This window comes from Leucopleurus acutus (genome assembly GCF_964270905.1).
Source record: "Leucopleurus acutus genome assembly, chromosome: 15".
Lineage (NCBI taxonomy): Eukaryota > Metazoa > Chordata > Mammalia > Artiodactyla > Delphinidae > Leucopleurus > Leucopleurus acutus.
The window spans coordinates 8,664,802-8,688,387 of record NC_139157.1 but is presented as its reverse complement, the minus strand read 5'-3'; the positions used below and the strand labels follow the sequence as shown (position 1 = coordinate 8,688,387).

Genomic DNA, 23,586 nt, shown 5'->3' with positions numbered 1-23,586 from the left:
ACAACAACCCCAATTAAAAAAAATGTCCTGGTCTTACTACCAAGATTAGTATTTTGTAAATTTTAGGAGGATCATAACGACTTTTTAACAAGATGGAACTAACCCAGCAATGAATGACAGAAGTGATTCCAATTTTTAAAATGCTGTTAATGCAATAATTTATTTGAAGTTATTCTTTGCACCTCACAAAGGTTCAAGGTTGTTCAGAAGAAAGTATAGTAGATTAGAAGGAAGGAGATTGGGGCTCCAGCTTTCATCCCATTACTTACTAGGCTTGTCACTTAGGGCAAATCACTTAAAACCCCTGAGCTGTGGTTTCCTCATTTTATCCCTGCTTCACTCAGCTCCACTGCTAGGCAGCCTCCTCAAGGTGCTCCACACCCAGAAGGCACTCAGTGAATGTTTGCTGGCTGAACAAACCAAAGATTGATTGAAAATGGAAATAAAAATATTGTCACATACACCGCAGAAGTTGCTCTGAGGTTAAAATGATGTGGGGTTATAATATGTGGGGAATTAGCTTGAGAATCATGAAAAATGCTATAGAGACATACAGTGCAGTTCATTTTACAAATGGAGAAAGATGTTCTTATATATTTTTAATACCTAATTTAAAAAGAAACTAAGGTTGGGACTTCTCTGGCAGTCCAGTGGTTAAGACTTCGCCTTCCTATGCAAGGGGTGCAGGTTTGATCCCTGGTCAGGGAGCTAAGACGATACATGCTTTGTGGCAGAAAAACCAAAACACATAAAACAGAAGCAATATTGTAACAAATTCAATAAAGACCTTAAAAATGGTCCACATCAAAAAAAATCTTTAAAAGAAAAAAGAAACTAAAGTAAGTGTGTTAATAACTGCAAGCTATTTCAAATAACATACATTTATAAATATTTATATTTATAAATATTATATATTTATAAATATTCTGAGAAAAACAGACTATATCTACCTAAAGCTTCAGAAGACTTCAGTGATTAAAGATTCATAATTTCAGAAATAAAATATCTGTGATTTTCAATAGTGCAGGTAAATTCACCAGAGAAGTTCAGATTAAAAAGTCAAATGGTAATTCCCTATAACACAGTCATACTAGGTAATATCTTACCATATTTTAAAAAGAGATTTATATGTACTAATGTTGAAAGGTCTAAGATATACTGTTAGGTGAAAAATGCAAATAACACATCCCATATACTTCCAGGTGTTCAAATCTATATCTATAAAAATATCTTGAAAAAGGCCTGGAAGGTACACACCTGATCGATGACAGTGGTCGTCTCTGAGGAGGGACTTTTAGCTTTATTGGCATTGCCTGAAATTTTTTAATAGCAGGAATGTGAAAAACTAGATGAGAGCATATTACTAATTCATAGAATCCCTTGAGCATTACTTGAAGATTGAAGATTGAAGGGGTAACTATCTGTTTAATTTTATACAAATATGGGTATACTTCTTGGTCTTTGCAAGGAGAGAGCACTATAGCTTTCAGTTACCCAACATTTAGGGATTCTTGGTTAGAGTAAGTTAAACAGTTTTTCTGCAGAGAAGAAAAGCTCAATGGCTGACAGCACTGATATCTAACATTAAATAGCATACTTACTAAAAAAAGAACGAAACCACAAAACTAAGGAAAAATATATTAGCTATATATAGTGGTAATGGGAAGAGTAAGTAAAAATATATTAGTTACACAGTGGTGATGGAAGGGCTAAGGAAAAATACATTCATTAGTTATATATACTGGTAATGGGAAGCTTGTAATTAGACATAATTCTCATTAGAGTTATAATATAGCTTCTAAATAGTCTACTATTAAATAAAGTTTCATTTTAAAAATTAGTTTTATTATTTCAACGTATTTGATTTGCTCAGTCCATTGGACAAGAAGACATGTTGACTAAACACAACCTAGCGCATAACCTGAGGGGACTCGCGCATCGTTACCTGATTGCTCGCAAAGCTGACTGGCTGCTGCTGGGTTCCACGGCTCCGAAGCTCCCCTCTATTGCAACAGTTCTTCACTCCTGAAGGATTTCCTCATTTGTTTGCTCATCCTCTTCTTCCATAAGCTTCCTGTCTTGGGATGACACTCTCTCCATATACATTGCATCATACGGTGTTCTTTGCAGGGAGTCTGTGTCTGGAAGTGGCCTCTGTGCCTGTGATGCACCGTGATCCTGGAACTCGTAGCCCACCGGTGGGTCTCTCATTCCTCCAGGACCACTGAGCCCATCCTCAGGTTTCAGAGAAGAGTGCCTGTCCTCCTTACGCTCATACAGACTCAGTCGTTTCCCAACCACCTCACGGATCAACACTGAGAAATTATAGGTGCAGAAATCACTGTGATTTTTCGTATTTTGGTAGTTATAATGCTGACTTACAGATGAGTACAAAATATTCACCAGCCCTCGTCCCTTCCCTGTATCATGACCTTTTATATAAAGTCAACATACTTACCTTCGGTGCCACTTTATGCGCTAAATATGCATTATAGTCAATGCCCGTTTTAACAGAATATAACTTATAAAGTAATGACAGAAGATATTAATTCTGATCAAATTATACAAGAACCAAAATTAATATTGAGGGTAAAACTATGTACCTTTGTTAATATAACTGGTATACTGAAAATTTAAGAACCAAAACTTTAAAATATCTTTCTTCTATATATTCTTTCTACTGAAAAATTTCAGAAATGACTTTCAAATAATAAAATAAAAGAACTTACTGTCAACCACTGTTCTTCCAACCATGCTGCGCTCCATGGTTTTGTCAACTTCATTCATTAGCCATGGAAGGAATCCTATCTCAATATCTGTAATTTAAAAAGTTAACTTCATTAAGTGATTTTTAGGAATCATTATAGATTGGAAGAATTTGTGTTTTCCCCTAATGTTACAGATACATCAATATTGTTTTCTTATTATAAAATGTCAGACTCATACAGCATCACTTTTGTTGTTACCACATTCTCTATATATCTTCTGGTCTATTTCTGTTCAATTGCAGTAGAAACAGTATTTTTAGAACTATGAGGCCTTCCTTGGGGTCAAAGGTGTTAGAACTGACTTTATAGGTGCAACGTGAGATGAATCAAGGAGGCGGGGGGGGGGGTGGTGGAAGCAGGGGGTGTGGAACTGGGAGCAGAACTCCAAGCCAAATGCAATGCAAAGCCAGGACTCAGCAATGCTGGCACCTCCACCTGAAGCCCAGCTGAAGCCTGGGGACGACAGAAGCTGATCAAGATTCAGAGGTAAGGGTCAGAGGGCATCTAAGAAGGCCATGTAGAAATGGGTTGGAAACGAGGTGTTTCCATTAGTGATAAATTTGTTCAAACTGAAATGGAAATCTACTCTATGGTATAAGCCTTTAAAAAATATGGTCCCTGGGCTTCCCTGGTGGCGCAGTGGTTGAGAGTCTGCCTGCCGATGCAGGGAACGTGGGTTTGTGCCCCGGTCCGGGAGGATCCCACATGCCACAAAGCGGCTGGGCCCGTGAGCCATGGCCGCTGAGCCTGCGCGTCCCGAGCCTGTGCTCCGCAACGGGAGAGACCACAACAGTGAGAGGCCCGCGTACCGCAAAAAAAAAAAAAAAAAAAAAAAGGTCCCTTACAATATACATTTTAATGTTTTAAAATGGCTTTTTTGGGGGACGTTTCTGGAGGTGCAGTGGTTAAGACTCTGCACTTAAACTGCAGGGGGCACAGGTTCGACCCCTGGTTGGGGAACTATGATCCCACATGCCGTGCGGCATGGCCAAAAAAAAAAAAAAAAAGCTTTTTTTGGGGGCAGGCACCTAATTGTTATTTTTCAATGGGTGACAAGAGAGAGTGTGATAGAATATATATTCACTACTATAAATAGTCTTAATCTGACGCATGAATCTCCTTTGCAAGCTTTTAAATGATCTATAACTGACTTTTCCAGCAACCCATGAACGCAGAAAAGGTTGCTGGCCTCTGTGACTAAGAGCAAGAGGCCCAGCTGGACCCCGGGAAGCTGGCAGCATGGCAAGGGCACTGGACCTGGAGTCAGAGTCCCAGTCAGTGCAGACCTAAGCACCCCCCGAGTGTCCAAGAGCAATTCAAGTTCTCTGAGCTTCAGTTTCTACTTCTGAAAAATGGGACTTAATCTGCCATACTCCCTCCCTCACAGCCCTTTCGGATGGGCCAAATGGTATCATGTGTGAAAAACACGACAAAAATTGCAAAGTACAATAGAAATGTAAACTAATAATATTTGTCTGTAACCTGACCCTTATGTATTGAATTCAGTGTGTCATCGGTGAAAACTGACATGGCTAGTATCTGCCCTCAGACAGTATTAGCCATTTGAAATAGGAGCTGTGTACAAAGCAGCATGGATGTAAGTGCTTTTGAACCCGAGGAAGGAGGGCGGCAGTGAGAAAGTGCCAACTCTTCCCCTCCGTTTGGCCACACCAAGCTGAGGAGAGTGGCTCTGAGGGGATGCTGGGAGATGGCTAACAGGTACGGGTTCTATCAAGGCAGAGACCAGGTTGGTTTGGTTGTTGTTGAAGCCTCCAACACTTAATACAATGCCTGGGATAGTATAAACACCTCATTACATAACCTCACTAGCTGTCCCCAAAGAGATTTTGATTGGAATAGGAAGTCTACTGAGAAAAACTTAGCGACAACTACTTACACATATAGATTACATATACAACTGACCCTTGAAGGACATGGCGGTTGGGGCTGCTGACCGCAGGCACAGCCAAACATCTGCGTATGACTTCCCAGGCAGACCTCTGTATCTGCAGGTCTGCATCTGTGGCTTCAACCAACCACGGGCTGTACTATGCTGCAGTACGTATTGGGTGAAAAAGTCCGCGTTTAGGTTTTATTTACATTATGACGTTTAGCTCCTAAATGATCCTCGTGTCACACAGGAGGAGACTGAAGGTCATAGAGCTTAGTTAATGATAAAACTGGGATTCAAGCTCAAGTTTTTGACATCAAGTCCGTATTTCTTTCTACTATCCAATGTTGTTTCTCAATGAAAGTAAACATCCTAAAATCAAGATCTTTATAATGCACCTCTTACTAGTAACAGTTCTTTCTTAAAACAACTGTAATTGATTTTAAAATTTGTTTCAGAAAGATTCCAATTCAAAATAAAAATGGGCACGCGATAAATCTGAACCATGAAGAGGATGCTTATTGTTAGACAGTTAATCTAACAAAGACCTCCACAGACCTCTTTCAACAGGATCATAAAAGTAGCCTGCATCCCTGAGGCTGCTGAAAACAGAAGGGAGAAGGTCGGCCAGGTAGCGCTGTGCAAACGCTCGGGCGGCGATTTTCTGTGCAGTCTCCTTATGCTTGTGAACCACCTGCCACTGCTGCTGCTTACGACGTTCCTGCCCAGAGAAAAACGCCACCACAGGTGGTTATTCAGCTATTACGTCTTCCCCAAATGCTGACTCTAGTGAGCGGGAAGAATTTGGACTTATATTTGTATCCAAAAATGAACAGCGAGGTGTCTATTACCAGTTCAGGTTTTTCATCAAGATTTTAATGAATTTCAACAGCTAGGTAGGTACTGAATTCAGAGGAGATGAAACTTAAGGTAAAATTTGTTTCCTGATCCATTTTCAAGTAAAATAATTTCAAGACATACATGTTTGACTGTATGGCTGATATCAAAGAATAATAACAGTTATATGTATTTTTAATTAGTATTTTAAAGTATTGCTGATATGAAAATTACAGTTGCTTAGATATCTTTGATTAAAAACTTGGGCCAATAAGTTATCTCATTTGTAATGATTCTTTGAGTTCATAAAGTTCAGAAAATTATAAAACCTATTTTTGTTGTTGTTGCTTCTTGTAGCTCATATGAAACCTCTGAAGCTAATGAACTATTCTCTACTCCTATGTACAAGTGGGAACATTAATATATTTTCTAATTAAATCTATTTTCAAAGTTTAAGCAAATATAAATCTAGATGATTTGTAGACTTCATTTTTTAAAATATATTTCCTAACAGTAAATAAACAAATTTAACTTTTTTTTGATAGGGTCTTCACCAATTATTTCAACAAAGCTAATTCTGTCAGTGTTCATTTTATAATTGTGAACAAATAATCCTGCATTTGCACAATCTTTACCATCAGCCCTATGCTCTTTACACAATTAATTATTCACTTTGGAGGAGAACTGAAAGTCCATTTGACTAGGTTTTGGGTAAAATGTCCCGACAACTAAGCTATTCTGCGTGGTAAGCTAAACTCTTTGAGCCCTTTCAGGTGCCTGGGAACTCCTTCATCATTTATCCAGCCAGTGTTTAATACAGGGTGACAGTTATTGCCAAACCCAGACAGACTCTTATCTAAAGATTACTGAGCCTCGTGCTTCCTAACTAGAGGTTTCTGGCATATTTTAAAAATTGGATTCTAAAACTTTTCTTATTAAAGGTTCTAAAAACCTATAATGTAGAGAAATATTCTATAAAGACCCCAAGTATAAATATTTTATAAAGACCCAAGTAGTAGACTCTACAGATGTGGAGCAAGGCTCACCACAGAGAATAAGATGCAGAATTCCAGGCAGATCTTCTGCTTCTTACTGCCCACCTACCCAAAGATACTCCACTTTTTCCTGCCACCTTCTCTGCCACTGACTTGGGGCAAATTGACGTTATTTCTTTCTCTAGCACTCTTGATATTTAAGAGTGCCTTTCACTGGAACATATGTAATTTAAACTGTTACATTTAGGAACTTTGGGAACTCTGTGTAGGTACATTTATGTAAAGTGGAATTTAAAAACGTAATTCAGTCCAGGAAAGATCTGTGATCTACAGGAGAGACCTGAGCAACAATTACTACAGGTCTTTTCTATATGTTTGCAAAGATCTTGAGTTCTGTTCATACTACATGTGATTTTGAACATAGTCTATTAAATAACCAAAATCTAAGAGAGAAACTAAAATTCTATACTTTTTCCTCTCGGTGTCGTCTCTCCCGCTCTTCAAGTCGCTGAACTTCCGCAAGCTCGACGTTGCGTAACTCCTCATGTACGTGCTGACGGGCCCGCAGGTTTGCCAACTCTTCTTCTTCCATTACTTCCAGAAGAGACTGCTCGATGGTCTTTCCCACCAAAACTTCTAACATTGGTTTAACTTCAAGATCAAAGTCAAAGAGCTTAAACACACAAAACAAAGCAAGTTTAAAATTGTAATCATGAACCAAAGGCTCAGTGAAAAAATATCCGGAAGAGTAGCAATAACAGAATACTATTTATTGAGTGTCTTCTGTGTGCCAGACACTGTGCTGGTGGGTTTTTTTTTTTTTTTTTTTTTTTTTTTTTTTTGCGTTACGCGGGCCTCTCACTGTTGTGGCCTCTCCTGTTGCGGAGCACAGGCTCCGGACGCGCAGGTTCAGCGGCCACGGCTCACGGGCCCAGCCGCTCCACGGCATGCGGGATCCTCCCGGACCGGGGCACGAACCCGTGTCCCCTGCATCGGCAGGCAGACTCTCAACCACTGCGCCACCAGGGAAGCCCTGTGCTGGTGTTTTATTTATGGTTTCTGATCCTCAAAATAGCCTGAAGGGCACACAGGCTGTTTACAAGCAAAAAATGATTGAGTCTAAGTTATAAAAAGACCTATGCAATCATCAGAATGAACCTCGATACTCAACAATTTTCAGATAAAACTCTGAAACCCAAGGGAAATGTCCGTCTTTTTTATTCTCTGCCTTTTCTGCTCAGTTTTTACTGGTCGTTTTGATAACGGTTTGAAGAACAAAGGAACAAGAGTAACGGATATTTTGGTGATTCATCTCTAGGATTTCGAGGCAAATATACCCTTCTATGTAGGTTATGAAAACTTAATTTCCCAATCTCAACGACCGTACTTTCAAATTCCTTCAAATCTTAAATCTCACTGAAGTCATTATGTACATAAGGACTGCCTTCTCTTCTTCAATTTCATAAACTGGCCTATTTATGCATTCCACACTGATATGAAAATGTAATTATTTCAGAATTATTTTCCTAACATAGATCATCTTCATAAAATTTATGTAATCTACAAGGAACTAACAGTGGAACTTTTTATACCAGAGATATTACTTTTATTTGGTACAAATCTACCTTAATATTCATATATTAAGCAAGTATGCAAACGCACAAAAATTAAATATGTAAATATTCTAAAAACATTTCTAAAAATTTTTATTTCTGAACAGCAAAGAGGGAAAATGAGATCATGGTATTTAAAAACATGCAGACCTACTAGAGAATGGACTTGAGGATACGGGGAGGGGGAAGGGTAAGCTGGGACAAAGCGAGAGAGTGGCATGGACATATATACACTACCAAACGTAAAATAGATAGCTAGTGGGAAGCAGCCGCATAGCACAGGGAGATCAGCTCGGGGCTTTGTGACCACCTAGAGGGGTAGGATAGGGAGGGTGGGAGGGAGGGAGATGCAAGAAGGGGTAGGATTGGGAGGGAGATGCAAGAAGACATATGGGGACATACGTATATGTATAACTAATTCACTTTGTTATAAAGCAGAAATTCACACACCACTGTAAAGCAATTATACTCTAATAAACATGTTAAAAAATAATTTAAAAAATAACATTTCTGGGTAGCTCAGTATAAAACTATTATAGATAAATTTGTAAAGAAATGCAGTAAGTAGAATCTTCTTGACTGTGAAGTGGTTTGTATTCATGTTAAGCTTTTAAGTAAACCTAACTTTAACTATTTATAAAGAAGATAGAGGGAAGTCCAATAATGTACTATACCTCTCCTTCTAGAATTTGGGTGGCCACATCTTTGCCAGTTTTGGCAGGAATAAAGAGCGGTGTTGGTGGTTTGTCCAAAAATGCATCTGTTTGGCATTCCATATCAACTTCTATTATGCGGTCAGCAATTTCTTCAAGGTATAATTCTAAGAGAACACCATATACATTAAGTTTGAAATTCTGGTCTATTCCAAGTATTTGAAACTACAGTCCCTTCAAAATAGAATTGAATGGATCAGAAAACAAGTCTTGGAATAAAAGTACTCAAATGTGGGGTTCAATTCACATAGTGTGCTAAGCGTTTTTATAATATTTGGAAGACTATAGAGTTACTCAGGCTAGAACATTAATTAAATGTTGAGAAAGCACTGTGCTTTGTATTTGAAAACAGAACTAAAGAAGAGCATGAAACCATAGATGTACGTAAGACACAAAGTATAACAAAGGATGCAAAGTTAACGATCCATTTATTTAACGAGTCCTAAGATAGTCAACTTATAAAGATTTTAAAATTCCTGGATATTTAAAAAAACTATGCACCATGTCACTGTGTTACCTGATGTTCCCTCTAGCCTACATCTTATAAACAGACATATGAAACCAAATTTCACCTTAGGAATAATTTATATGAGGCAAGGGCAGTATGGTATCACGCAAAGAACATGAGAATCGGAGTCAGATGTTGAACACAGAACCCAGCCAAATTACATCCTCTTTGGGCCTCAGTTTCTTTATGTGTAAAAGGGCTCATAATTATCAGTCACATGGAGTCTTTGTAATAATAAAGGAGATACATAGGAAAAGGACCTGGTGTAGTCTCTGAGATATAAGAAATACTCAACAAAAAGTACCTGCTATTCCATCACTTAATATTCTGATGGTATAAATAAACACTAAAATTTAGCTCTCTCAGAATTACAACTATGTTGGCTAATCACAGACATATACTCATTCTACACTTGGCCTCAACGTAGGGAAAAAACACGGAATGGTCCTCTTCCTTTCATCCTTATTATCCAGAAATATCTCAGATGAATCTACTCACCATCTTGGCAGGGTGCAAGGTGAATGCCGAGTAGTTACACTGGTCCAAGGAGAACACCAAGTACTGTTTGACTATCAAGATTCTATCAACAACACAGCTAGACCCTATAGATCTAGGTAAGCCTCCACAGCTGACAACAGTCAAACAAGCAGGAAAAGCCTGGCACTAGCCTAGGAAAGCCCAAATGGCCCTGGGGACTATGCAAAGCGAATGGAGAACAAAAGGAGAGACAAGAAGAGGCCATGGTGAGAGAAGTGGGGGACTCAGATCTAAATGGGTTTACTCCCCTCAAAAGATAAAACACCAAAATAAAACTAGATTGCTGTCCTCTCCTGTTGGTCCAACACTGATTCATGTTGGGCTATAAAAAGTAAGAAATAATGCCAGTTTGAGAATAGAATATGTGAAAAGGGCTAAGAGAGAACTTAATTTGGTCATTAAATTCTTTTTTCAAAAACCCCATCTCATACTTGCAGCCATACCCAATATAATAATAATATATAGTCTATGAGTTTGTTTAATGAAGGGACTTCTCCTACCATGTGACTGGAGAAGTACTGGACAGCATAACAGACACATAAATAATATAAAGGCCAAATAAAATGAACTGACTTAGAAAACCAAGCACACCCAGGAGCCACCATGCCAATGGCGGGCCCACATACCTGTCTGTACATCTACATGCTTTCTGCCTTCCACGGGTTCGGGCGTTCGTGGTCTGAGCTCTTCTTGGGCTCGTTTTTTGGCAAGAGCCCTCCTCTTAGCCTGCTGCTGTCTCTGAATCTCTGCAGGATCGGGCTGCTCAGGCTGAGTGACAGAAAAGGCTTCTAAAATTTAGAAAATATTTCTCAAAGCATATAGGACTGCTGTTCCAAAAGTGATTCCTGGATGGTATAAAAGCCTCTGTCAGAGAATGCCTCTTGATTATCATCAGTGACTTGATGATTAAAAATTTATTTGAACTTTGTCTGGTAATTACAAAGGTATCTGACAAAACATATAAAGTAACTTCAATTTATGACTGTTAATTAAAATGGGTACAGAATCCCATCTAATAAATTGTTTTTCCTCATTCAAGGATTTTTACCATGAACTCCTCTGGGGCCTAGTAAACCGATACAACCATTCAGTCACAGTAAATTTTAATGTGTAGTTAAGAAATTGAAAAGCGCTCGAATTTTTTAAAAATCTGATTTCATGGACAGAATTTCCTTAAAAACTATATTAGCTCACAAAGAAAATATCCTCAGTCCAAACGAAGCCTGTCCAAGTGCACAAAATAGTAGCTAAGGGATTAAAAGTATAATTATTCACAGCAGTCCTGCAATATGTGGCAGTCCTTGATTTCATATTCATATCTAATTCTGTAGTCCTTCTCTATAGCTAACTTATCTTATCTCAAGGTAAATATGAAAAGAAAAGGAGAAATATAAAAGTACTTTACATGAAAATTTTTAATATTTAAAATTAGACTTCTAAAAACATTTTAATTGAAATTGTAGTTTTTTAAAAAAGAAAAAAGAAAATTACCTATAATCCCATCTTCCTAATACAATGGCTACTGCTATTGAAATGCATACAGTGTTTGTGAAGTTGTGGTGATACCATACATTTTATACTGTTTTCCTAACTTAACACTACCTATCGTAAATTTTCCCCATATTCACATTATATAGTGGAAAGAAGAGCACTGGCTCTGAAGCTCAAATTCCAACTCCTTAATTTATTAATTACTAGGATTAGTAAAGCTTGGACTAATAACCCACATTTTCAGATATTCAGTTTTCTCCTCTGTACAATGGGAATAACATCTGTTAAGTTTTAGATTATAAGGAACAAATCAGATGATAATGTAACAAGTCTAACACAATACCTGTCATAGAATAGCTCTTCCCTTACATAGTTATCATTTCCTTTTATTATAAAATAACCACCAAAAAGAAAGAAATATCTTTACCAAAAAGAAAGAAATATCACCTACAGTTTTATTTTTCTAATACAATTACTAATATCATTTTGGGATTCTTCAATGGAGGACTTTTCCTTTGTATAATGTGTATATTCTACATTATTATAAATATCATGCTTGATTTATTTCTATTTTTTAATGTAATAGAATTATAAATGTCAGCCTTGAAAGATTTAGGGTAACAGAAATACAACAAGTTCATTTTAGAAATGCATTGCCTAACTTAACTGTTTCAGATCTAGTTATAATCTTTTTAAAAAAGTTTTATTTTGAAATAATTCACAGAAATTTGCAAAAACTGTACATAGCGTCCTGTGTATGCTTCACCCAGCTTCTTTCAATGGTGACATCTTATACAATCATAAAAAAATATCAAAATCAGGAAATTAACATATAAGATATTAACAGGTCTTACTCGGTTTTCACAATTTTTACAGGCATTGATTTGTGTCTGTGTATATTATTCTATATGATTTTATATATAGATTTGTGTAACCACTACCACAATAAAGATAGAGACCTATCTCATTGCCCCAAAGGAGCCTCTTTTATATTTCTCCAAGTCCCACCTTCAATTCTGTTCTCCATCTCTAGATTTTGTCTTTTTAAGAATGTTATATACAAGGAATCATTCAGAATGTAACCTTTTGAGATTGCCTTTTTTTCACTAAGCATAATGTCCTTGAGGTCCACCCAGGTTATTACCTGTATCAATAGTTCATTCCTTTTTTTAAAAAAAATTTATGTATTTAATTTATTTAATTTTGGCTGGGTTAGGTCTTCGCCGCTGCACTCTGGTTTTCTCTAGTTGCTGCGAGCAGGGGCTACTCTTTGTTGCGGTGCACAGGCTTCTCATTGCAGTGGCTTCTCTTGCTGCAGAGCACGGGCTCTAGGCGCATGGGCTTCGGTAGTTGCAGCACATGGGCTCAGCAGTTGTGGCTCACGGGCTCTAGAGCGCAGGCTCAGTAGTTGTGGCGCACAGGCTTAGTTACTCCGTGGCATGTGGGATCTTCCCAGACCAGGGCTTGAACCTGTGTCCCCTGCACTGGCAGGCGGATTCTTAACCACTGCCACCAGGGAAGCCCTCATGGCTTTTTGTTAGCAGTGCTTGATTGCATGAATGTACCAGGTTTGTTTAACCATTTACCTACTGAAAGACACTTGGTTTTTTCAGTTTTTGGCTATTATGAATAAAGCTGCTACAAATGTTCATTTGTGAACAGGTTAATATGTGAACATATGTTCCCATTTCTCTGGGATAAATGTCTAAGAGTTAAATTGTGGACTTGAATGGTAAGTGCTTGTTAGTTTTTATAAGCAGCCACTTAACGATTTTCTAGGGTCAATGTACCATTTTACATTTCAAACTGCAATCTACCAGAGTTCCAGTTGCTCTACATCCTCACAAGCACTTCATCTTACTATTATTTTAAAATTTTAGCTTTTCTAACAGGTGTGTAGTTACATCATTGTGGTTTTAATTTGTATTTCTCTAATTTGTATTTCCCTAATCTTGGTTTCAAGACTTTTTTTGTTTTTTGCTTTTGGAAGTTTGATTTTGATGTGTCTTGGTGAAAATTTGTAGGTTTATGCCTTTTGTCAAACTCGTGGAATTTTCAGGCACTATTTCTTTGAGTATTTTTTCAAATCCCACACTTTTCCTCCTTTCCTGGGACTGAATTTAGATATTTTGTTATTGTTCCTCAGATCTCTGAGGCTTTTTTGGGGGCAGGCGTCTATTTTCTACCTGTTCTTCAGACCAGGTAATTCCACTGATTTGTTTCTGTGTTGACTGACTGTTTCCTATGTCATCTCCAATAAGTCCATCTGAGAGGTTTTTATTTTGGTTATTGTATTTTTCAGTTCTATATTTTCCATTTGGTTCATTTTAATCTTGTCTGTTTCTTTGCAAAGATTTTCTATTTTTTTCCATTTGTTTCAAGAAAGTTCATAATTGTTCATTTTTGATTGAAGTATTTTTATGATGACCACTTTAAAAGTCTTGTCAGGTTACTCCTACATCTGAGTCATCTTGGTGTTGTCATCTCTTGATTGATTTTTCTCATTCAAGTTGTGACTGTCCTGGTTCTTGGTACAATTGAGTGATTTTTAAATTGTCTTCTGGACATGTTGGGTATTATGCTGTGAGACTATGGGTCTTAATCGTTTTAGCAGGAAGTCACCCCTTTTGTTTTAGTGCACAGGTGTGAGTGGAGAGGGAAGTTTACCACCATGCAGTGAAAGCAGGGTGCCAACCTGCATCACCTCACTGGTGCCAGGTGGGGGTGATAGTTCAGCTCCTTGCTATGCTCCACTGACACTAGCGTTGGAGTGTAGGGGAGTTGAGTTCTGGCTAGCACTGCCTCTTACTACCTTGTTCCTCCTTGTTGCCGTCAGGTAGGGTTGAAAATTCAGCTCCCTCCTGGCTCAGCTGATGCCACCCCAGAAAAAGTAGGGGATCCATTTATACCATCTCTTACCACCTCACTGCCCCGGGTGAGGGTGGCACTTCAGCCTCCTGCTCTGCCCTTGTTGACACCAACTCCATGGATTAATCAGAGGACTGATTCGTATTGTTGCTGTCACGTGGAGATGTTAAAAGGTCCAGCTCTCCACCTTAGCCTCACCAATGGCCATGTGGAGGGGCAGGGCGGTTTATCCATTGGTGTGTGGCTGGAGGAGGGCTACAATGGTAAGGAGGTTTCTGTTGCACGAGGCCACCCTCTACCTTTGGACAGAGGGAGCAGGCTTTTCTTAGGGTGTGCCAGGTTCCAGGGTGTTCGTGGTTGCAGGTTGCAGGCTTCTCTGGCACTCTGGGATATGTGAGAGGCAAAAAGAAAACCCATGGACTCATTGCCATGTTGTTCAAGTCCAGAGGTTCCTAGCCAGGCCACTTTCTTCTTTCCACCTTTCAGAATCTTCCTGTTTGTTTGTGGTGCTACATCCGGGGTTTTTTAGTTGTAAAAGGAGGAATAGGAAGGAATTGGTGAATTCCTACATGTCTGGAACTGGAAGTCTGAGTATACTTTTAAAGTGAGGTGTTGATGAACTGACTAAAGAACTAAAAAAAAATGTACCAAATCATCATAATATTAATTTTTTTAAAAAGGACTAAAAAAGCAGTGATTCTCCATTCTACTCTTGTTTGAGGTCTGGCAGTATTCATTGCTACTGCCACAAGAAAATGCTGGAACATGTCTATATCACATGTTTGAGCTATTGTTTCTAAATGCTGGCCCCTGAACTGGCTGTACCAGAATGGCCCAGGGAAGTTTATTAATACTACATACCCCTGTGTCCAACTTTTGGAGGTTCTAATGCAGTAGATGCATGGTATGCTGAAGCATATATATTTTTGAGTTTTCTAGGTGATTTTGATATATGCTGATTCAGAATGTCTAACATCCCATACATCCCATGTGGTGTTAAGCATTTATATGTCAAATAGTGTTTACAAGTTAACTATATTTCATTTCTGTGCCAAGAAATCATTCTTTTTTTAAATTTAATTTTTTTTAATACAGCAGGTTCTTATTAGTTATCTATTTTATACATATTAGAGCACATATGTCAATCCCCAAGAAATCATTCTTAATATCACACTATATCTTACTCATCTCTGTATCCTACATACCCAGCACAGGACTTAAAACTCAATAAATATTTGTTGAGTGAACTAAAGAAAAGAAGCATAATTCAGACTTTTTGATTAAATAATGATAACAGTATTGGAGCATGAGATAATTTAAACAAACCTAAATATATTAGACGAGTGCTACTGAAAGTGTGGTCCTCAGACTCGTGTTGTCTGTGAGCTATTTGAACTGGTCTATAACAATTTAATTATAGAAATTGAGAGTAAACATTTGGAAACTTTTAGAATAGATCTCCACAGTTCTATTAACCTAGTAAAAAATTGGGGTTCGTATTTTTAAAAATACTTTTAATTGTGGTAAAATACACATAACATAAAATTTACCATCTTAACCATTTTTAAGTGCACAGTTCAGTGGCATTAACTACATTCACATTGTGCAACCGTCACCACCATCCATCTCCAGAACTCTTTTCATCTTGTAAAAAGGAAACTCCGTACCCATTAAATAACTACTCCCTATTCCCCCATCCCTGGCAACCACTATCTGGCTTGTATTTTGCATGTCTTTTTTTTTTTTTCATTTCATTTTTCTAGCAATTCATCTTTATTTTATTTCATAAATGTGTTAGTCTATAACAGATTAGAAATTAAAAGAAACAAAAATTGGTCCTTCACCACAAGAACGCTCTGTGTTATACTATTCAAATTATACTTACCAGTGGTACTGTCTGCAGAGCATAAGTGTTGCCTCGGATCACCCTTCTGTCATACATTATGTTTCCGTAATGCATAGGTTCTTCAGCTCTGTAAAAAAGCAAATTCTAAATAATGACTGTAATAGAGTATTGGTATCTATGAAGTCAATTCATTTTTTAAAATTGAAGTATACTTGATTTACAGTGTTGTGTTAGTTTCAGGTGTACAGCAAAGTGATTCAATTATACATAGATATATATTTTTTCAGATTCTTTTCCATTATAAGGTATTACAAGATATTGAATGTAGTTCCCTGTGCTATATAGTAGGTCCTTGTTGTTTATCTATTTCATATATAGTAATGTGTATCTGTTAACCCCAAATTCCCAATTTATTCCTCTCCCCCCTTTCCCCTTTGGTAATCATAAGTTTGTTTTCTATGTCTGTGAGTCTATTTCTGTTCTGTTAATAAGTTCAATTATATCACTTCTTTAGATTCCACATATAAGTGATGTCATATTTGTCTTTCTCTGTCTGAAGTCAACTCATTTTTAATAGGATTTAGAAATGAAAATATTTTCATTTAAGATGAAAATATTTTAATTGATTTTTTTTAGCACAGTCCATAAAGTAAGGAGACAAATGGCTGCCGTTTATGGAATGTTTATTACAAAGCCAGGCGCTTCACAGATATTATTTATTGCTCACAATAAGCTTCAAGTTGGGAATGATGGTTGCCATTTGACTGAAGAGAAAGTAGACCCAGAAAGGAATCTGACCAAGGTTACCTAGCTAGTGAGAGGTGGAGCTAGATTTAGGATGTACATCTGTTAGACGACTTAACAAACCAGAAAAGAGCCCAGGTGAAATGGGGCTTGCTCTAAAGGACTGAAAACATTTTGATTCCAGAATTGAAAAGTTACATTAATAGAATCAGGCTTAAAACATAAGTTACATTTATTATTGTTCTTTAACCTCCAAGATATTTTAAAATGATATTTTTAAAATATTAATAAAATTTTAACTTCAGAGGTCAGAATGATCAATAGTGAAAAATACACAGCTGATATTTTCATTTGAAATTCTGTAAACGATATGCCATTTGTGGTTATGAAACCAAATAGCGACCTGTACCAATAACAGTACTCTCTCAGAAATGATTCTGTTAGGGGTAGTAAATTGCTTGTTTATCATATACTGAAACCACTACTGGATAGCCTGGCATCATATTACTCAAAACCCAGACATGCTTCACTGCTCATCTTACTCCACTCCTGGACAGTGTTCGGCTCAGCCAGCCACTTCCCCGCTGAAGTGCTCTCCATCCCAGGCCTCCCTGATACCACCATATTATTCTGAATGCTCTTCTGCTTTTTCTCTGACTCCTTTCCCAGCCAGGTATTTGTTAGTTCCCCCCACTGAAGAATTTCCTTATGATTCAGTCTTCTCTTGTCCTGAGTTGACCTCATCCACTCTCAAGGCTTCACTTAATGTCCATATACCTAAAACTCCCAATTTTATCTTTAGTTCAGAACTCTCCTCTGAGCTCCAGACTGTACAGCCAGTTGACATGCCTGATGACATCTCACTCAAATGTCTCAAAGGCAACCTCAAAATTGAACTAATTATCATTTTCCCACTCCAACTTGTTACTTCTGTAGTGTTCTCTATTTCATTAAATGGTACTACTAATCACCCAATTGGTTTAGAAGCCTGGGAGTCATCCATGACTCTTCCCTCTTCCCCATTTTCTACAACCAGCAAATCCTATTGATTCTACCCCCCAAATCTTTCTGGCATCCATCCACTGCTCACTGCCACCACTATCGTTTACTGGGACTGTTGCAGAAGTCTCTTAGTCTCTTAACTGTGTGGAACAACATTTCTTTCCAACATTTCTATCCACTGTAGCCAGTGATCTTTCAGAATGGAAAAATCCAAACATAATGCTTACTTGATTAAAGCCTCCTAGTGCTAATTAAAAGTGATAGTGAGGATAAATTTTGGTTTTGTTTTTATGATATCAAAGACAAAAAGAAAAAAAATCCATAACACCTATTGCTGGAGAGGATGTGGGAAAAAGGATACGTTTAAACATTTCTGGAGGAAAGATATTTTGTTCCATTTGTCTGTATTAAAAAAACACATGACTTAACAATCCCACCCTGGGAATCTGCCTCATAGATATATAAAAGCAGGTACATAAGGCTATTTACTGAAACTTCCTTCTTTGTGGTAAAAACTTGAAGTGAACTAAATATCTATCAATAGTGGAAAATTTTAATAACATATGGTATCAGGGGATATCATGCTGCTAGTAAAAATAATTGGAGGAATTTCCACAAAGAATTAAGTGAGTGAAGGAAGATGTTGAGAACTGTGTATGTTACCACTGCTATGAAGTAAAGCCCTTGTAGCTGTGTATGTGTATGTATATATTTATACACGTGTACATAAACCTGTGAGCCTGGAGAAAAGTACAGAAGTATTCATTCAAAGTCATTAACATGGTTTGGGGGCAGGAGAGGGAGAGTAGGTTTGCAAGGGAAGGGGCTGGGGAATAAGGCTGTACTAAGAAAACCCACAGGCATGAGTGATAGGATAATTATTAAAAGATTAGATATGTATGTGCATGTATACATAAAAAAATTAGGAAAAAAAGGAATTAGAGCTTATAAAATAGGGGGAAGCCAACTGCAGATTAATGTGTGTAGTATGATTCTACTTTGGAAATAAACTTTCTATACATATGTGCATATGCTCCTGTATGAGTGAACAAGCAAGGAGGTGTGGAAGAATAAGATTTTTTAAAAATTTATTTATTTTGGCTGCATTGGGTCTTCTTTGCTGTGCACGGGCTTTCTCTAGTTGTGGTGAGCGGGGGCTACTCTTCGTTGTGGTGCATGGGCTCATTGCTGTGGCTTCTCTTGCTGCGGAGCACGGGCTCTAGGCACGCAGGCTTCAGTAGTTGTGGTGTGTGGGCTCAGTAGTTGTGGCTCACGGGCTCTAGAGCACAGGCTCGGTAGGTGTGGCGCACGGGCTTACCTGCTCTGCGGCATGTGGGATCTTCCCGGACCAGGGGAGGATCGAACCCATGTCCCCTGCATTGGCAGGCGGATTCTTAACCACTGCGCCACCAGGGAAGCCCAAGATTGTTAAATTTGGTTACAACAAGAAAGTGGGAGTAGAGGTCGGTGGGAGATAGTTAACTCTGCCTTTATTCCCCCTTATTTTGTATTCTTCATTTGCTTCAACAAGCATATATTACTTTTATAAATTGAAAATCACCAATAAGGATAATTTTAAACTGAAAAATCAAAGACATAATATAAAAGAACTCCTTCCAAAGGCCTGAATCAACAGATTACTTGAATATACCAATCAACTAACTCTATAAAAAAAAAGAAATTGTTCCTAATGAACCACCATTGATTCTTATTTCAACTGTTGGTGTGATTTAATAGGAAGGATTTGTAAGCAACCACTTAAAGGCACCAGGAAGTATTTCTCAAAGGAGTCCCTTTTAAAATTGAATCCTTTTATAATATAAATAATTTAAATTTAAATTTCCTTGTTTTGGCTTTCTTAAAGTGGTAGACATTTATTATAAAAGAAGTCTTGGGCTTCCCTGGTGGCGCAGTGGTTGGGAGTCCGCCTGCCGATGCAGGGGACGCGGGTTCGTGCCCCGGTCCGGGAAGATCCCACGTGCCGCGGAGTGGCTGGGCCCGTGAGCCATGGCCGCTGAGCCTGCGCGTCCGGAGCCTGTGCTCTGCAATGGGAGAGGCCACAACAGTGAGAGGCCCGCGTACAGCAAAAAAGAAAAAAAAAAAAAAAAGTCTTTATTGTCAGAATAAGATAATTATGAATTTAGACTCTGTTTGAAATAAGCATCAAGAGCTACACTGCTCCTGTTCAGTCATTAATTCAACAATTTGTGTTGAGTGCTACGTGTCAGGCAGAGTCTTAAGTGAACAAAAGTCACAAAGGTTCCTGCTTGCATGGAGCCTGAATTCTTGTAAAGTGCTGCTGATTCCAAAATTTGAGGCTTACGGCAAGAACTTTAAGAGAACCATAACATTTAACGCCCTTTCCAAATATGGATATTTGAATATTTGCAAATACTGATGAATGTAAAAGTACAATTTGGGGTCCAGCATGTTAGGATAACCTGATTCCTGTCCAAAGACTGCTGTGGAAACAGCTTTAGTTGACTCCCATTTTGGACACGCTATTGTGTGTGACACCTTTTTTTTTTGCTGTACGCGGGCCTGTCACTGTTGTGGCCTCTCCCGTTGCGGAGCACAGGCTCCGGACGCGCAGGCTCGGCGGCCATGGATCACAGGCCCAGCCGCTCCGCGGCATGTGGGACCCTCCCGGACCGGGGCACGAACCCGTGTCCCCTGCATCGGCAGGTGGACTCTCAACCACTGCGCCACCAGGGAAGCCCTGTGTGACACCTTTTTACCTCAGTTTCTTCATTTGCATAATGGAGTTATAGACCAAGTTCACAGCACTGGGGACTACGTAAGAAAATGTCTGTAAATGCCCCTAGAAGGTGCTTGCATGGCACATAGTCGGCCAACAGTAAACATCACTTGACTCAAACTTAGTGAAATAAGTCGGTTCCGTCCACATGTTATCAATCATGCCAGCATGATTTCTTGCCCTTTCTTGCTTCAGTTCTCCACACCACGGGAGAGTTCTTTAGGGGAGGAAATTTTATATTTCGCAGAGCGTAGAAAAGGGAAAGCAGCATAGGCAGGTTTTGCCAGGGCGAAGGGGCCAGGACCCCGCGGCCCCGGGACGTGGGGGGTGGGCGTGGAGACCACAGAGGGGTTGGTTGGCTCACTCACTGCTGCATCTGGTCGTCCCGGTAACAGCGGCGCCGGCCAGGCAGGGCCCGGGGCCGGCTGGTGTAGGTGTAGGTGGCCATGGCTGGAGAGGCGCGGTCCGTCAACGTGCAGGCCACGCCCAGGGTCAGACCGCTTCGCTTTCGGTGAAGTTTGGGTTCGAAGCAGGTGGCCACAAAAGTGTCGTGGGAGCCGGAGAGGTGCACGTAGTGCCAAGGGCAGGGATTCCGCGACGCAAGGAGAGGCGGCAAGAAGGGAAGCGGGCGGGACGGGAAGTTGCCAGGGCAGGAGGTGGGAGCTACACTCGGCTTACTCGGTGCAGCACTGAGCCCGCCGGCGCCACCCGCACCGGTTGCCCAGCAACCCAGCGTTCCGGCTGGAAGCGGGACCTCAGGGAAGTTCCTGCTGGAGGGTTTCGGGGGAAGACCAGTGCGCCGGGGCATTTCCGGTCTTGACTCCGCCCACCCAAGTCTACCTTGTAGATGCACCTGCGCGTGAAGGAGGCGGGCGTGGCAGACCCCCGCGGAGGCTTGAGGAGGACGGCCGTGGTCCCCGGTCCCACTTTTGAGTGTGGCTTTGCGGGGCCTGTGTTGGCGCGGTTCTCCCAGGCCTCGTTCCTCGGGGGCCGCCCTCGCCTGCTTCTCCCGGCACTGACGCCGCGCCTCTACTTCGGGCTGTCCACCTACGGTCGCACACGCGTGGCACCCGGGCTCCTAGCTCTGTTACGTGCCAGGGCCGGGCCAGGGCTTCCCTGGTGCCTCCCAGCACCGCCACCTCTCCCGCCCCAGGGGCCGCCTGCCGCCGTCCTCCGCAGCTGGTCTGCATTCTCCGCCTTCTCTGCTTACCGCTCTGTTGCTAGTCCTACAAGGGACCCTCGGGCGCAGGGAGCGTGAAGGCCTGCCCCACCGACGTCTCATTTTGGGAAAGGGTGGGCACTTTCTTGAGTCTTTTAGGCCCCCTTTGCCCTGAAGAATGAAGCATCATGGGGTGAGTCTGCCCTTAGAAACGCAATGGATTGGTTTTAGTACTGGCAATGTAAGAATATTGGTTTGTGTAAGTGAAGTTTAGGCATCCCTGAGCGATCGGTTATTTGCATTTGCGTTTGCGTTCTTCAATTCAGTTAAGTGCTGTGTGGATTTAAATGCAGGTTCTGCAACGTACTAGCCCTGTAACCTCTGGCAAGGTAATGTTTTTGTGCTTCATCTTGCTAATTTGCAAAATAGGGGTAATAGAATTTATCTCTTAAGAGTTTGTCATGAGGATTAAAAGAGTTAAGAGTAAAATACGTAGAACTGTATCTGGTAAATGATAAGGCATTCTATTAAGATCGAGATCCCTCCTGTGCCTTGAAGCTTATGGTCTAAAGCAGATGTAGGCATTGTATAAACACTAACATAAAGGTATATGGTAAATGCGAGAGGTAAAAACACTGAATGAAGATTTTAGGTCTGATCTCTTAATTTTGAGGTGGTTTCTGAATGGGCCAAAGGAGAAAGTGACATTTAAATTGTGTCTGATGTGCATAGAAACAGATGGACTAGAAGTGGGGGGCTAGAGAAAGAAACGAGTTAAAGATGACTCTAAGGGTTTTGATTAAATGTCGGGCATTGTGTAGAAAAAAATGCAGAGACGCTCTGGCTTATGTTGTCTTTCTTCAGAGGATTTAATTTACCCAGCTGGCAGAGTTGACATTTAATAAAGGATTCAGGCTTTGGGAGGACTGATCGATTTCTGGTTTTCCCTTATTCCAGACCATAGGCCTCTAAGAATCTCAACAGAAAACCTAGCATTTTAACGGGTCCCCATCTTGGGGGGCCTTGAACTCTGAAAGTTTGTATTCCCAGCTCTGTGAGATTGTGGAAAGGTCTACTTAGCTTTTTGACCACTTAGCACCTGCTTGGTATCTTGATTTCTAGTGTCCTTGCAGATTAGAATTAAGCAAATGTCTCAAGGATAAAAGGAAATTAAGCAAATTGTCAAGCAAATTGTCCAATTTACTTCTCTGTGGTCCCCCTATCTCTGGGGTCTTGTCCCTTCAAGACCTGTCTAAAGTTCTCAACTCTAGCTTTTATCTTCCCAGATCTGAAAGACTCCTGACACTTCTGGGTCACTGCTTTCTGCTTGCACTAAGTGCTGTGCTCAGAAACTCAGTAAATGCGCCAGGAGAAAAAGCAATGGAGAAGTTCTCTATCACTATGTATTTTTCTTCTCCCTGGGATCCCAATCCCGTATGTCCGCACTGGCTTGGTTGCTCTCCAGTGCCTTCAAATCGCCTGTGGTTTTTGTTTTGTTTTGTTTTTTCAGCTTTTCTTGGTTTTTGTTTTACTCTTATCCTTTGGTTTTATTTTTCTTTTCAGCAACAGATATTCCTAATTCCTATAGAAGTGTTGGTTTGATTCAAGCTACTAAGTCATAGCTAGAAGTTATGCCAAGAATGAAGTTTCCGTTTACTGATACAGGGAACACTGGGAAGGAGCAGATTGCGGGGGCAGCATTGGAAGCTCAGTTTTGGGCACATTAAGCTTGAGAGACGTGTTAGTCATCTGAATGTAGAGATGTTGAGTAGGAGTTGGATATGGGAGTCTAGGGTTTCAGGGGATTGGTCCAGAGTAGAGATGTGGATTTTTGACTCAATAGCATATAGGTGGCA

At 39.8% G+C, this 23,586-nt stretch overlaps 1 protein-coding gene across 1 annotated transcript; it reads right to left on the bottom strand.

Moving 5' to 3' along the window:
- Positions 1–1,040: 1,040 nt before the first annotated feature.
- On the bottom strand, positions 1,041–21,379 carry RSPH3 (radial spoke head 3; the record flags this gene model as incomplete). The annotated part of the gene is made up of 8 exons (XM_082855537.1): positions 1,041–2,315; positions 2,730–2,816; positions 5,218–5,380; positions 6,961–7,164; positions 8,779–8,924; positions 10,489–10,630; positions 16,107–16,194; positions 20,940–21,379. 8 exons carry the CDS (start codon positions 21,377–21,379, stop codon positions 2,020–2,022), a joined length of 1,566 nt encoding a protein of 521 aa, XP_082711663.1. The 3' UTR covers positions 1,041–2,019.
- Positions 21,380–23,586: the final 2,207 nt, after the last annotated feature.